This window comes from Pseudoliparis swirei, chromosome 3, assembly GCF_029220125.1.
Source record: "Pseudoliparis swirei isolate HS2019 ecotype Mariana Trench chromosome 3, NWPU_hadal_v1, whole genome shotgun sequence".
Lineage (NCBI taxonomy): Eukaryota > Metazoa > Chordata > Actinopteri > Perciformes > Liparidae > Pseudoliparis > Pseudoliparis swirei.
The window spans coordinates 9,322,582-9,339,241 of NC_079390.1; the positions used below are offsets into that span (position 1 = coordinate 9,322,582).

The 16,660-nt window shown below is 43.1% G+C and overlaps 2 protein-coding genes across 2 annotated transcripts; one reads left to right on the top strand and one right to left on the bottom strand.

The window, feature by feature from the left end:
- Nucleotides 1–816: 816 nt before the first annotated feature.
- Nucleotides 817–12,024, bottom strand: slc6a7 (solute carrier family 6 member 7). The gene is made up of 14 exons (XM_056411751.1): nucleotides 11,805–12,024; nucleotides 9,640–9,871; nucleotides 8,588–8,719; nucleotides 7,828–8,038; nucleotides 5,737–5,875; nucleotides 5,502–5,636; nucleotides 5,278–5,381; nucleotides 5,068–5,192; nucleotides 4,711–4,823; nucleotides 4,480–4,617; nucleotides 4,283–4,382; nucleotides 3,690–3,808; nucleotides 2,679–2,852; nucleotides 817–2,225 (listed from the first exon to the last, which is right to left on the bottom strand). Exons 1-14 carry the CDS (start codon nucleotides 11,868–11,870, stop codon nucleotides 2,037–2,039), a joined length of 1,977 nt encoding a protein of 658 aa, XP_056267726.1. The 5' UTR covers nucleotides 11,871–12,024; the 3' UTR covers nucleotides 817–2,036.
- A 1,080-nt stretch (nucleotides 12,025–13,104) lies between these two features.
- On the top strand, nucleotides 13,105–16,259 carry LOC130191831 (SLAIN motif-containing protein-like). Its single transcript, XM_056411551.1, is given in 9 exon segments — nucleotides 13,105–13,578; nucleotides 13,581–13,626; nucleotides 13,907–14,055; nucleotides 14,136–14,235; nucleotides 14,542–14,606; nucleotides 14,701–14,747; nucleotides 14,850–14,988; nucleotides 15,292–15,420; nucleotides 15,525–16,259. Coding segments are annotated over 9 exon segments (1,287 nt in total). The 5' UTR covers nucleotides 13,105–13,220; the 3' UTR covers nucleotides 15,779–16,259.
- The last annotated feature ends 401 nt before the right edge of the window (nucleotides 16,260–16,660 follow it).

Sequence of the window (16,660 nt, forward strand, 5' to 3'; positions counted from 1 at the left end):
GTGGCTGTCAATCACAGTGTGGCACCGTGCGTGCTGGTCGAGGGGGCGTGCCTGTGATTGGCGGAGTAGAGGGGAGGCGGGGTTAACCTGTCGGAAAACGGAAGTTATGGGTGGTTGACGGGAACCGTTGTTGTTGATGTTCGAGCTGCTAAACTGAGAGGAGCAGCTGTCTGTGTTGGTGGATGCCCAATAAAGTGAGGAATAATAACGTCGTCCCGTCTCCGTGTCATAACGGCCGAGACGTTACAATATCATTGCGCCACCAAGGTCCTGCGATGTCAGATCAGAAGCAGCTAAAGTAGGCCTAGCTTGTCTTCTTGTCTGCAAGTGTTCATTTTTCACAAAAGAGTAACGCGAGTAACGAACTCATTTAAATTTCAGTAATTGTAACTGCGTTAGTTGATTAAAAAAAATACTTCGTTACATGCTCGTTACCGCTAAAAGTAGTGGAATTACTTTGTAACGCGTTACTCCTAACACTGCTAAGCGGCCACCCTTACACCTCGATAAGGTAGAACAGGCTTTATATATATATATATATATATAATGTTAAGAAAAGACTCTATAACCCCCAACCCTATTCATGATTACCCTGCCAGGTATTTATGCCCTGGTCAAACAAAGTTAATTGAATATTACCAAGTGAAAACAGGTGTGGAACAGAAAGACTGAAATAATGTCTTTCGGCCACCAGAGGTCGCCAAATGACCCCAGTGGCAAAAACAGAAGTCCCAAGTCATGACACCCCCACCCTACAGCCTGATCACAGCTGGCACCATATTGATAAACACTTTGCATTAATAAAGACACAGGGAAGGGGTTTATAAATGTTTAAATGGTACAAACAAGCACTCCTATTCATAGGGAATTATTTTATTTTATACATTTTTAATTTGTGATAATCTTTAATATTTTAAAGAATATTTGTAATTTTTAATTATGCATATTTAAAAAAAAAAATGCATAATAATGACATATTTATGCGTGCACGAGTGCATGTGCGGCGCGCGCGTGCACGTACGTATACGCGCATATATGTCAATATACTACTTATGTATGTGTGTGTGTATGGGTATGTATATGGGTGTATATATATGTTTATGTTTATGTCTGACATTTTTGCCCTTGTTTTATGTTTATATCACTAAACAAATAAAAAATGTAAGTGACAAAAAAAATTACAAACTGTCAAAGCCAAGTTCCAGTAAACAGAAAAACTAAACACCTTCTTGTGTAGAAACTCGATGACTGCTTCAATGTATTTTTAAGGAAAACAAATGATATTTGTACAGTTAGCACAACTTAAAATCCTGTTTACATTAATAGCATATAGGGTAGTTTAAATATGATACAATCAATGTATCCTGAGCAACAAAGTCAACTGATGGCTACATTTTTGGCTGTAACTGGCAATTTGAAATGCGAATGTTCAACCATGGATGTATGGATGCATGGACAGTACCTAAAAGTTAATTTTATTTGACAAGTTTTATTTTAAAAAAATGGATTTAAATAATCAAGCACTAATTCTAGTTATCATTTGTTTTAAAAAGTAATATAAATTAAAAGTATTCCTGACTCGGTGCAGCATATATTCTGCAGGCCCACGTTTTGTGGTCATCTTTCCAGGTCCACCGAGGTTGTTGAAGGTAACAGTCCAGAGGCACTTTTAGCCCCTCTTCTTTGTGTATGATGTATGACGTCTGGTCTCTTCGGCTGCTGCTGACTGCGGCAGTGAAAATGCATCATAATACACTTATATGATAAAACATAAGACCAGCAGATACTCTTCAGGATCATTACATCCAAATGATGATCCAGACTTTACAGCTGTCACAGTACATTCTACACAATGTAAAAAAAGGTTTAAAAATATATAATTCCAACATACATAAAAGTATAAATAAAGCAATAATCCACACTGTCCCGCAGGACAACCCGTCTGTTCAGATAGACGACCAGAAACTAGCTGGCACGAATAACATAAAGACAAACAATAATACATTCTTCTGTCTCTTGACAACGTAGTTTGTTCATCACTGCCCTTTGTGCTGTGACGCCTGTGTTGCATTCTCCCAGTTCATCGCAGTAAAGTCCATGTCTGTGAGCGTGACGGTGAACGGAGTCTCCACCCTCCCGGGCTCCATTTGCTCCTCTACTCTATTGTTGCTGTTCAGGTTGTTCACCCTCCAGGAATTCAGAGGTCGGATTGATTTCTGAAAACGCTGCGAAAGAAAAGCAGGAGACGGTCATAAACCTTCCTCCACAGGTCATTTCCTCATCCAACGTTGCACTGTGTACTTAAATTGGTCCCGCAGTGACGGTCCAAGTTCTACAGCAAGTGTGATCTATTCATACTCTCTGTCATACTCATTGAATGTGTTATAACTCTGTAATGATTCCTTCTGTACACAGGACATCCATTGTCTGTACACATGACGTCCACCCTGAAGAGAGATCCTCCTCTGTTTCTTGTGAAACTTTTTTTTGGGGGGGGGAGTTTTTCCTGATCCAATGTGAGGTCAAAGGTCAAGGATGTCGTATGTGTTCAGATTGTAAAGGCCGCTTGGGCAAATTCGTAATTTGTGATATTGGGCTATATAAAATAAACTGAATTGAAAAATTCAGAGATGTAACCGGACCTCCCAGTGACAAAATGACATAGTGCTGATACTGACTTCTCTCAGCGTTCCCGTTTCCTTGGCGATGGCCACAATGGCCCAGATGAGGATCTGGAGACAGCAGGTCGCGGCCATGCACACGCCCAACGCTTTACCCCACCGTGGGTACACATAGGACCCGTAGTGGAGCGATGTGTTGTACATCTCAATGAAGATGTAGGTCAGGATGAACTACAGCCGCGAGGGGAAAGGCACAGGGTGAGCAGAGGAATGTGTCATCCTGAACAACCAAAAGGCCACAATGGCAGCAGAAGAGTGGATGAGAAGGCCAGCAGAGAAATACTGCAGGGGGTGGACTCGGATTGAATGTCAGTTTCTCCTCTTGAATTATTCACCACTGCTGTTGTGGAGACTCCAGCACAGTTGGCTTCGATTCATAGTAGTGACGTTATTTAAGTTTTTTTGGTGGAACTTTTGTTGCAGTTGGGAATTGAGTTATCATACCTTGTTCTCCCTCAGTTTACGATAAACTCTTTAGTCATTTAATTAGATGTTTTGAACTCACTGACGGTTCAGTGTTTCTGTGCCTCATCAAATTACCCTTTGACTGTAAGTAAAACAACACGGTATATTTAAAGGTTGCATCAAGAAGGTATTTCCATATCAAGTAGCATTGCTGGAAATAGTAATCCCGCTTTTAGAGTGGCCAAAATAAAAGAGGAAGTGATGTAGCATAGGTTGTGCATCTGATGCAAACCAACAATACTCTAAGGCTAGAATATGAATTTGAGTAAAGATCGAGCTTTGTCATGATTCTTCCTTTAGCAAAACAACCTTGATTGTGAAAACGTTATATAGCATTTATCAACTTTAGTGCATTTGGATTTTAGAAATAGATATCAGATAACACAATAGATCAATTGCATTTATAGAAGTTGAAGAGATAGATTCTGAAAAGCATTTCTTATACAAATTATGAATAACCAATTCATAATTGAATTGTGACCGTTGCATTGTTCCTGACTACTAACAACCAAAATCAATATCAATACTCATGTGCTTACTCACCAGCAGAAGAAACGGAGTGACGAAAACCCAGCATGCTTTGAAGTAAAGCAGCACTTTGAGGCACCAGGGAGGGCAGGGGCAGATCATATCAACGATGTCCTGACAAAACTGATTGATTCCTAACAGAAATGTTCATGAAGAGTTGCGTGTTATGAACCCTGGAACAACCAGGATATCATCAGGACAACAGAGCATAACAGATAAAGTGTTCAATGTGTTGACACAATGGTGGACACTGAAACATGAAATAGCTAGAAGGGCAGTCGGAGAGATTGGACCTGGGCCAAGGTCAAGTGCCCTATCTGGCATTGTTTACAGAAGTGAACAATTATTTGGGTCTCCGCCTTGTGAGTTGTATCTGTTCCAAAATCGGGCCATTATTATTTTATTTTTTTACATAATCCTGCTGACAAACAAATCGAAAACATAACAAATGATGTGATATGTAAAACTGGATATCAAGGGAAACTATCAGGTGAAGTTTCTCAAGTGAAGTTTCTCAAGTCATGTCCTGGATCACTGAAACTCATATGAAGCGATGATGAGGTGTTAGAGAAGTTTGATGAGAAGGTTAGGGGAGTGTGATGGGCTACCGTAGAAGAAGGAGATGCCAATGCACATGAAGAGGGTGATGATGATGAGGCCGAAACTAGTGCTGGACGAATCAATGAGAGTGAACCAATAAATCCCTCCCTATGGAGACACAGACAGCACGGTGCATTTGAGAGGGATCACAGAGAAGATGCATTTGCAGCGTCACGCATCACTTCCTGCAGCGTCACACACTCACATCAGTCACCAGCAGGAGACCCATCAGGTAGAAGCATAAACACAGAGCGCCCAAGAACAGAGACTTGTGCAGCGCGTTGGTTCTGAGGTGCGGAAACTCATCCATCACGGCCGAAGTGATGCCCTCCATGTTGCCAAACTGTGAAGCAGCAGAGCAGAAGGTATGAAACATATACATCTGTATCGTACATGTGTATTTCTGCAAAGGTCTTTGTGTGGCCTGTGGCCTCACCAGAGTGTCGATCCCCAGCATAAAGAGCATGAGGAAGAACATAATGGACCAGAACGGAGAGCCTGGCAGCAGAGCAAGGGCCTCTGGGTAAGCAACGAAGGCCAACCCAGGACCTGACGGCAAACAGAAATACATCACGGTCAAGAAGGAAATATATGCACAACACACACGTTTCATACAAAATGTAGTGAATTATTTAAAGTAATTAGGTGTCACACAGGGCACTTGACACAGAAGAATGAAGCCCCCGGAGGAAGATGGCTACAAAGGTACACACACATACTCCCGATGTACTCAGTCAGCCTAGACATCTGGAATAAAGATTGTTTGTTGAACAAAATGAGCGCGGTGGCTAACCTGAATCTGCCACTTCCTCGACAGGCACGCCCTTCTTCCATGCCATGTGACCCAGGATTGAGAATATAGCAAATCCTGCAAAGAAGCTGGTGCCGCAGTTTCCTGCGGTGATGATTAAAGTGTCCCTGAAATCAAAGAGCCACGATGAAAAGACTGCACCCATCGTGACCGCAACGACAGAGCCAATGGTACGTCGGAGTACAAACTCACCGTATGACATTGTTGTCAAACTTATTGTAAGAGGCCATAGAGAGCAGCCCTCCAACGCCAATACCTAAGGAGTAAAATACCTGTGAGGCCGCGTCATTCCACACCTGCAACGCATCAGACAGAGATATGCGTTTAATAATTGAAACATCGAGTTCTTTATAAAGCGGCAGAAAATCATCGTCACAGACTGTTCAGCCTCATATGGACCCGTGTACCACCAGTACCTGTGCATTGGCTAATCGGCTCCAGTTTGGTGTGAGGTAGAAGGCAATGCCCTGAAGAGAGCCCTCCAGTGTAGCACCCCTGATCATCAACACGATGAGCACAAAGTACGGGAAGGTAGCCGTTACATAAACCACCTGAGGACCCAGACAGCACAGACACATCAGACACGATATGGCAACAAAAGGGCAGGATCGCGTGCGGGAGCTGACAATAACAACTTTGCGTTTGATTCACCTTGCCAGAGCTGCGGATGCCCTTGAATATACACAGGAAGACGATGACCCAGGCAGCCAGGAGGCAGAGGGCCAGGGGCCAGCGGACAGGGCCCGGGTCATGGAGGCCCTCACTGTGTACGACACCCAGCACTTGCTCGCTACAAGACACACAAGTCAAACAGGAGTATGTCAAACAACAGACCTGTTACCAAACCCATGGTAACGCATTGACTGGCGGACAATGAAGAGGGCAGGGCCGTTAAACTGGATGGAATAATAACCGAGGGTGAAGGCATGTGTCATTATTCATAGAACTCTACATCATCCAGTACTTTGCAGTTTTACTGCAATACACTGTCATGTATTACACATTGATTTGAAATTTTACTCTGCTGATGGGATAAACAAAAACTCTGTTTGCTTGATGTAGAGTAAATAAACCCTTACTTTTACTTGACACAGAGCATGAGCTGTCATTGAGGCACTGTGGTTGCCTGAGGAGTAACTGGGTTACTTAAAGGGGACATATTATGAAAATTCCACTTTGTTAGTGCTTCTATACGTTAATTTGGGTATCTGGCATGTCTCCCAACACAAAAACGCTGGGAAAAAAAAACCTCACGCGGCTTGTTGTGGTTCCTCTGTCAGAAACGATATGCTTGAGTGCGTCAAATGGGATCACCACCAACGTCTACGTAGATTTTGAAGCACGCCCATGTAGGGAGTCTGGCTACATGGCCTTACACAAACACTTTCACAAACAGTAACTTACATAAACACACTGAATTTGCTACATACTCAAACATGCACAAACTATTCACGTACTCGAATCTCTAGCACCACGTATGCTCTCAAAACCGCTAACAAGACTGTGAGACCTTAGCCAATGTACAAACAAACAAAAAATGTAGAAGTGACATTCAGAAACGTCCTGTTGAGCCCTAACTTCTCGAACTTGTTCGGGAGCCTCTTCTTGTTCAGGGTCTGACTCTGGTTCAAAACGATATGGTTGCACGACGCTATCTTCATCTGCAGCAGCCATATTTCTACAAAGGTAATGGCTAGCTGTGCAGGCAGCAGCAGGGTTGCCAGGTCTGTGGAACAAACCCAGCCCAATGGCCAATAAAACCAGCCCAAAAACCAGCCCAATATCAGAACTCAAAATATGCCCGTGCAGTGTGCTTTTAAAGTGTGTGTATGTGGGCGTGTCCCATGTCCACGTGTGTACGTGCTGATCTGGAGTCAGTCTGGTAGGATTGGGTATAAATAAATTATTTCATTTAAAATATGGATTTTTATTTAAAGATTTTGCATGCAAAATAGGTCTACCCGAATCAGCGGACACAAAATTCAACCCGCGGCAACACTTCAAAAGTAGCCCAATTCCGCGGGAAAACCGCGGACCTGGCAACACTGGGCAGAAGCTAGGCGAGCGCATCTCGTGGAGGAGGGGGGAGGGGAAAGGGGGAGGGGGGAGCTGGCTCATTAGCATTTAAAGGAACAGGCACTCAAAACAGGTTAATCTGTGGGGAGGTGTTTTTGACAGGGTAAAAAGGGTGCTGTTTGAAATGATTCTTGTGGTATTTTGACCAAAATATGTTACAAACATTTCATTAAGACCCCAATGAACCATATCAACTTGTGGAAAAATGGGCATAATATGGGTCCTTTAACTTGAAAAGTTTTACGGTCATAAAGACATTCAACTGTTTTTATATTATATATATATATATATATATATATATATATATATATATATATAGTGTAGGTGTTAAACTGTGTCATGAAATGTATTTCCAGGCTTTATATAAGGTGTTGATGCAAATGCCTGAGTAATATCAGCTGAAAGGTTGACTCAACCAGTTTGAAGTCTATTAATTTTAAAGACTACTTGTGTTTGAATCGTATGTATGAAATATATTTGACCAAGGCGTGTGTGCAGCAAACTGCAAGAGCTATTTACAATTGTGTCAAAAAGCAGTGGAAAAATGTGTCATATAAAATAATACTACACAGAAATAAACATGAAGATGCACAGGTTATTTGTTTCAGAGCAGCCTTCATAAACTTGTAGAGGCTTTTTCACAAAGAAAAAAAAAGCCAAACTTACTTCCAGAATTTTTCTGTGGGGCTGAGGCCTTCACCAGCGGAGCTATTACCAGTGGAGTTGTTTCCACAGAGACCCACATTGGCCACAGCATCACAGGACCAGGGCAGAGGGCTCTGGAACGAGTTGCCCAGGAAGTAAAACGTCCACGCTATAATGATGTTATAGTAGAGACACACCAGCGTGGACACACAGAGCATCCCAATGCCAATACCTTCAGGGAGAGACACAGCCTTAGTATCTCTGGGTATACAGTAGTATGTGAACACCGTTTTAGAATAAAGTGGTAGAACAATAAATACATTTCATGAACACCTGAGAGTGAATCACTACTTCCAGTTTAAAATTTAAACTAATACTTCTTGTGACACAAACTCTTTCTGGCTCTATTTCTGTCTCCAAGAGAGTTCTTTGTCAGATGTTTATATTTAGCCGCTGCAGAGCTCTCAGGCATTCTTAGGGTTAGGGTGACATATTTCAGTCATGTGATGATGTGATCAGTTATTTTCTATGACGATAATGTTAGTCTAGACCGATGACACAGCATTTAAATGTCCACTAGGGATCCTGCTCACTTTAAGCTGGATGATGAAGATTCCATGAATGTAGAATTGCGATGCAATATTTATTTAACAGCGTCTTACTAATTACATTGAGCCACCACACTGGCCTAATTATATGCAAATGGGTTTAAAGTTGTGTCACTGAATTACAGTGGGTGGATTATGGGCACAACAGCACGATGATACAGGAGGGGTGTTACCTTTGAGCAGAGGGCAGCATTTCCACACAGTGATGGGGCCGGCTGCTCCGTACTGGCCTAAACTTAGCTCCATAAGAAACAGTGGAACACCCGTGAAAAACAGCATAATGAAGTAGGGGATGAGAAAAACACCTGTGGAGAATACAAATATGCCAGGTTGAGGAATACTGGTGTTTGGTGGGGCTTCCAATGCAATGACTTGTTTAGTGCGGCAACACGAAGACGGCCTGTAGAGGCAGGTTAACTAACAACCGCTGTCGAGGTGGCACTTCACGGACCGGTGTTATTACCTTCGCATTGAAAATGCCGGAAGGTTATGTTTTGATCGCCGTGTATTTATTTATTTATTTGTATGCGTGTTATTCGCAAAACTCAAAAAGTATTGAACCGAATCGCATGCAATTTGGTGGGATGATTGTTTATTATCCGGGGACCAGTTGATTAGATTTTGGGATCGATCGGGTCAAAGGTCAAGGTCAAAGGTCACGAACAGGTCAAATCTTCTTGAATCACATGGAATTTGGTGAGATGATTGGTTATTATCCGGGGACCATTTGATTAGATTTTGGGATCAATCGGGTCAAAGGTCAAGGTCATGGAAAGGTCAAAATCCTTTTTTTTTACCATAGCACGATACATTTTTGTCCAATTGGCATGCAACTAATGCCAAAATGTTCATAATTCAATGCCCAATCTTGTGATATGCGAAGGTATGCGCTCTACCGAGTGCCCGTTCTAGTTCAGCTTTACTATACGTCAAGTTCCAACATGTTGTAATTCAGATGGATGCATAGTAAAGTGGGGAGACCTTGTGTCTGGTGTGTAATCAAGGAAAACATGTACGATTATTAAATGCTTTGCGCTCCGGCTCCCTGTACTGAAGGCCGCCATGGAGAGCTGTAGACTGAATGTGAAAAGTTCCCCAGCATTGATCAGTAAGACAGTGCACACCCAAGAGCAGGGCGGAGAGGGCCTCTTGCCCAAATGACTGCAGCAAATCATTTCAGACTTCAGATTTCAGAGGGCAGTGAACCTGCTTGTAGACCGCTCACCTCCTCCATTGCGATAACAAAGGTATGGGAACCGCCACACATTTCCCAGTCCCACGCTGTACCCCAAACAGGAGAGCAGGAACTCATACTTCCCACCCCACTGCTCCCGAGGGATAATCAGAGCTGGAACCGGACTTATGACGATAGAGTCGCTCTGCGGCTGTGGGGAAGGCGTAGCTGTCGAGTTGTGGCCGTTTAAAGTGACGGTATGCCCGTTCAAGTGGACTGAATTCTAAATGAAAAACACATTGTACAGAGTCAGAGATAATACAGAATCAATGAAAATCTAGAATTTGCTAATTCCATTCGATTTTTCGTTATAGAATAGTAAAGTTGTATATATGATTATATAGAACAGTGCAAACGAATTAGTTAATTACTCAAATAGTCAAGCAGCAGCAAATGTACCAAAGATACACTACCGTTCAAAAGTTTGGGATCACTTCGAAATGACTTTATTTTTCAAAGAAAAGCACTGTTTTTTCAATAAAGATAACATTAAATTAATCAGAAATACACTCTCTACATTGTTAATGTGGTAAATGACTATTCTAGGTGGAAGTGTCTGGTTTCTAATGAAATATCTCCATAGGTGTATAGAGGCCCATTTCCATCAACTATCACTCCAGTGTTCTAATGGTACATTGTGTTTGCTAATCGCCTTAGAAGACTAATGTCTGATTAGAAAACCCGTGCAATTATGTTAGCACAGCTGAAAACAGTTATGCTGGTGATATAAGCTATACAACTGGCCTTCCTTTGAGCTTGAAGTTTGAAGAACAAAATTAATACTTCAAATATTAATCATTATTTCTAACCTTGTCAATGTCTTGACTATATTTTATATTCATTTGATAAATAAAAGTGTGATTTTTCATGGAAGACACAAAATTGTCTGGGTGATCCCAAACTTTTGAATGGTAGTGTATAGCTCTAATGATTTATTATTGTTTGAGTACCAAGTAACAGCACAAAACATTCCCTGGTCACAATGAAAATACCACATCAGTACTGGGATAAATTAACACATTCATTAAGTGTGATTGGTGACCCAGTGGTTAACATTACCAACTGGCTCGGTGGCAGATTGACCCAAAATATATTAAAATTGACCCAGTATGTTATTTACTCTGTGTAGATCGTGTATTGAAACGGAAAAACAATACGTGTGTAAGGTGTTAAAACCATCAACTAGATGACTTCTTCCTCTTCCCTCCCACAGGTCGTCCACCTCTAAAGAAGAGAGGAACTATTTTCACACGTCAGGTCTCCGGGAGGAAGTCTGATTAAGATAACAGCAGGACTTCTGCTTTATGTACTATAACTGTCATTGTTAAGTGTTTAGAGATGAATAGGTAACCAATAACCTCAATGACACAAAGACAATAATTATAGTTTCATGAAAAGCGTCACACCAATTGCAGTAGAAAGAGAAAACTAAGACTGAATATGATTCGATGAAGAGCATTAAAGGCTGTGCTCAAAGAGCAACATCTGGAGAAGTTCATGTGTAGATAGATAATACAGGCTGCATTACTATTTATAAATATGCTATAGTCCATTCACTAATCAATAGTGATGCGGCAGTTCCAACGTCAGGCCGATACTGACTCAAATAGCTGGATCATGGCTCAGTGGTAATGTGGCCCATTAATTACATTTAATTCTATGTTTAAATACATGACAGATACGCAACGTTTACGTCAAGCCTGATTTATGCCTTACATATAACAATGATCCCAGTGACGTCCACAGTTAGTGGGGAAAGCCCCCGGTATCGGTACCGGGACTGGGAAAAGTCGGATTTTTTTATACAAACTCAGTGATGAAACTCAAAATCGAGACAAAAAGTTGAAGCGACCCGAGTGTCTGTGGTGCAAAGACTTGAGAACAGTCAGCGCAGACACATCTGCTGCTGAGTAGGGTACACATCGTTAGTAATTATCGTTATCTGACGAGCCTGAGAGGCGAGTACAATGTGGACGGACAGGTTCGACCGCTTCATAAATACACGTTTCCTGTCCTGCCCCCACTCGTAACCTTCCCCTTCGGCAGAGCCCCGGAAGGCAACATGAAATACCCTCTACTGCTGTTAAAAACACAAAGAGCGGCGTGTTTGTTTTTGGGACCTGGCGGCGAAGAGTGCGCGCGCCCTCCGCTCCTACCTGCGCGCTGCTGCCGCTGACTGCCGCGGGGCTCTCGAGCGCTGCTTTGCCGCTTTCGTCCTGCATTTCCACCCCTGACCCCCCCTCCGGCGCGGGCGGTGCTTCACTTGGTTAATTCGACCCTCGTCCTTAATCCATATCTGTGTGAGGGAGAGAGAGGGCTCTCACAGGTGCACCATGGTGCTGGAGCTTTAGTGGCAGTTTGGTGAAGTTCGGTCGGTGTTAGCCGAGTGAGACACGGCGATGACGAGGAAGCATGCCGGTGGGCGGTGAGGAGATAGGAGGCAGGAGGCGGTGACAGCACACCTCCTCCTGCACCTGCTTTGTTTACGTCGTTGACAGTTGAGCTGATTCAAAGATTGTTTTGGAGGGATTCCTGATAATTCATGAATCTATTCAACCAACTTCCATTTATATGTCGTATAATGTTACCAAATTATTACTTTTATTATAAAGATATACTAGATGTAATGTTTTGTTGTACCATTAAAGTGTGTAATGGCACGACTTCTTTATGGGCACACTGCCAACCGAAGTTGTTCCCTCTGTGGCATTGTTTCATTATTTTGCCTCTTTAAAATGTCCCATCTGTCTATTTATGTTTTGTTTTTAAATCACAAGACAAATCATTATTAAATAATGATACAGCATTGAACTTGATGGGGTTTGTGCGAGAAAGGATATTTTTAGGTTTTTGACATGGCAGGAAGCTCAACATCTTGTGTTATAGTCCGCTTGTGTGTGCGTGAGAGAGAGAGAGAGAGAAACATTTCTGATCACACATCTCAGTATGACATCCTTGGGTGTGACGGGTGAGTCAGGTTGGCTCACATTTGAAAACAATCAACTCCAGACTATGGCATTTAATATGAGAGCCACGGAAAGCTGCTGCTTAGTTAACAATAACACGCCAGATCAACATGAACATAAACCGACATAGTAAGAGGAGAAAACACGTCTGATTCCAATTAATACTATGGAGGAAGACATTATCGGACTCAACCAAGACTTTTGTAGTGAACCCATATTGTTCATAATACTTCTGAAGGGTGTGATGTTGTACTTGTGATGCTCTTTTTCTTTCTTAGTATAGCAACTCATGGACTCTTTAATCCACATAAGGTCCGGATGCTTCTCTAAATCCATCCAATCTGTTGGGTGTCTATACTTAACAGCCCCACTCAACAAATATGGGTCGATAGACGAGGTAGTGAAGCTACACTGTTGCTGCTTGCGCAGAGCAGAAATGACCATCATTGGAGCTTCAAAGAATCACATGACGATGAATATTTAGCCCAATTTGATCAGATACTAGTTTGTCACCAGCTATCATTCTCTCTGTGGAGGATTGAGGGGAAATAAAAACATACCTGGACGACAGCTTGAAGAATTGACAAGAGGATTTCATTGAGAAAAATGGATCTTCAAAACCAAGTGGCAGGCGATTGGAGCCAGTACTTTTCCAATCAGCCACCGGTGGAGTTTGATACAATCGCTAACCATCATCTTCTCTGCAGTGAGTTGAGAGGCCGTCCTGTCCGGCTGGAGGGGAATTCAGATCCATACTGCCGCATATGGAAGGACGCCGAGCAAGCAAGTGTCAGGAATTGTAACAATCGGTCATTTGCCATGGACGCTAGAATAAGACTCAATGATTTGAAGTCAGGGTGTAATTCCCCTTTGCCTTGCGGTGCCACAGAAGGGATGTACAACTATAACTGTCAAAAAGACCGCTGGGACAGGGAAGAGCCACGGGAGGAAGAGTCTGCTTTGGACTGGAGCTCCTCGATGTAGAGGACGAGGTGCAGGATGAAGAGAGCTGGTAGGCTGCATCAGATCTACAGAAATCATTTCTGAGAGTGGGACTTCGGGTTAAAAAGAAGAATTTCTGTCTTATTTTAGTAAAGGTGGAATAATGTTAAATGTGAAAACGCAGGTTTGATATATTGTCACCATACACACTAAAAGACACGTGACAGTTCTAGGTGTCTATTAAAGTAGATGCTCATCAGAGGGAGCTAACTTCTCCATCTGGTATCTGACACACACTCTTCAGGTCCGTTGTGTACACAGTGCAGGAGATATGTTCATTGTGAGCAAAGTGTTCCTCACAGGTTGTACGAGTCTCCAAAGCGGCAGGTGTGTGTGGAGAGAAGTGGCTCTGCTCTCAGATGGTGTCGACACGTCCTGGATGACCCCAGTCCTGAGACGAAGGCGGCATGTCGCTCACTTATAAATAGACTGGATCGAAGTAAGCAAGCAGCACAGATTCTACTAAGTGTGATTAGTGTGGTCACAGGTTTGCCTAACTCCCCCCTTCTGAAGGGTCAGGATCAAGCTGTCCTTTCTGCAGAGGTCCTGCAGGTTGACTTCATCATGTGGGCTTCATCAGGGACAAAACCTCCGTCAGCACCACACACTCTGACAGTCCAGGTAACTTCCCCCCCTGGGTGCAACATAAGTTATTTAAGGCTCTGTTAAATCCTCAACTTCAAAAACAAAACAATGTACCAGATATCCTGAAAAGCCACAAAAAGCAAAAACTAGTAGTTTAAAAGTTTTAAACTGGCTACCCATATTGTTAGTCTTGAATAAATATGTTACGAAAAGAAAAATAATACAAATTTAAATCTGATTAACTCTCCCAAAACATATTTAATATCAGATATCTAGTAGCACTTGTTATATATTCATCCATCTGCACAGATAACGAGATAAGCATCTCTCATGACTCCATGACCTCAAGCTACAGACTGCAGGACATCACGGATGTCCACCTCATGGCTCGTATGCAGGAAGCCAGTGAGTACAGAGGAGTGTTTTTAATGAACCAGTGTTCACAGCATTGAGCTCAGTGAAAGTTGGATTGAGATAACCGTGCTCCATATTTTTTCAGGTTTAAGGCATGACTATGTCACCACGCCTGCGAGGAGAAGCCCCAAGGTCTCAGGAATGTTTCCCTCTTATTGTAACAACGCTGTTGAAAGTATTGGGGCCTTTACTCCAGGAAGTCAAACTGAGGCTTCATCTTCCTCCTGTTGGCAGCCCGGTCCATCGTCACTGAGCTCTCCCCGTTGCCAGTCACCAACACCAGCAGCTAAGCAGGGCAGCCAAAGTCCAACACTGGCCAGACTTCACCAGCAAGTCACTCAGTTCAAGCTGCTGAAACGCGCTCAGAATCAAGGTTCCCAGCTAACACAGTTGTTCTACTTTATCTGTATATTTTGGTATGACATTGATTATTAGTTTATTCATGTTTTATCGATATCTTATAATGCGAGGAAGCGTGAACTTTAGATAAATCACACAAAATCAAATTTAAAAGTTGTCTAATCTATATATATAAAATTATTGATAATATTTGTACAAACTGCAGTCTCACTTCTATTGAAAAATTTATCTTTCAAATTAAATTGAGATGTTCTCTAAATTAGCAGCACATCAACAGTACTTGATGAAGTAGACATGAGCCTGATGTGTTTTGCAGCATCGTCACCAGGCCGGACCAGGTCCCCTCTGGGCACCAGCCTCCGCTCCCTGCAGGCTGTAAGGAACAGCCGAAGTCTGGACACTGACGACTGCCTATCTGCTGACCATATCTCTTACCCACCATCAGGTCTGTTTCCTAACATAGACAAAGAGAATAGCAGGAGAATTATAATTAGAATACTTGATATGTCTGTGCACGAAGTACAAATTGGTCCTAAATTGTTTTCTCAGGTGCATCATCCGTCAATAAGGGGTCGACGAGTTGGTCTCCATCAATCTCTGCAGCGCCCATGAGCCTCAGCTTGCGCTCAGTGAGAGACTCCTCAGAGAGGACGCCGGCCGGGCTGAGGTCTCAGTCTCTCAGCCCCCGCAGGATCCCTAACTCTGCTAAGGGGTGCCCGTCTGTTCGTGGGCGCATGCGTGCCTCACCTGACAGGTCGACCAGTGAAGCGTGGCGCAGAAATGTTGCTTTCACTCCAAGGTGAAATGTGTCACATGGGAATTTGTGATCCTTATATCATGATGAAGTATGGAATATAAACATGAACTTTTATGCCATATTCACTTGGCTGCATAATCATATCAGTAACTTTAGATTGTGATTAATGTATTCATCAGAAAGACATGTTCCATCATTGTCTCAAACAGATTAAGAGGCCAGCATGTGCAGCTGTGTGCAACACCTCACAGATCCTGCAGGGTTGGAATTTGAATTGATCTGAGACACTGTGAGACACGATGCTCTGTGCTCGGACTATCAGTGCGCACTGTGTCGCCGGGAGCTTTGCACCCAGGGGCGGTTTTTCCTACAGGCGGTATAGGCGGCCGCCTAGGGCGCCATTCAGAGGGGGGCGCAAAAAAACTGCTGGGCAGTTTTTTTTGTATCTATACTTCATTAAAAGAGCGATCAGAGCGCACGCGCTGCTCCGCTCCGTGGCGCGCGCATCGCTCAGCCGTGATGCGCGCACACAGGTGAGCACACTCACCTCTCACTAGCACCCCCCTCCCTCACGGGGGGCGCCACGGGTGAAGCTCGCCTAGAGCGCCAAATGTGCTGATTTGAACGTGGAAGTTAAGTCACACTTCACTTTAGTGCGGCGGATGGTAGAAAGGGTTGTCGTCACGACAGGAAGTACGTAGATGCCATAAAAACATGTGACCTATGAACAATAGGAAGCGTCCTCGTTGACAAGATAATGACAGAGGCGTGGGTTTGATTTCTTTTTAAACCGGTCAGTCACTTGTGGATGTGAAATGCGGTTTACTTTGCTGGAGTCTTAAACCTTTATTTGATTCATAGTACATCCATCAAAAGTCGGTTTCGGTCCAGCTCTCTTTGATCTCTCGTCTGCTTTTTGTGCCTGAAT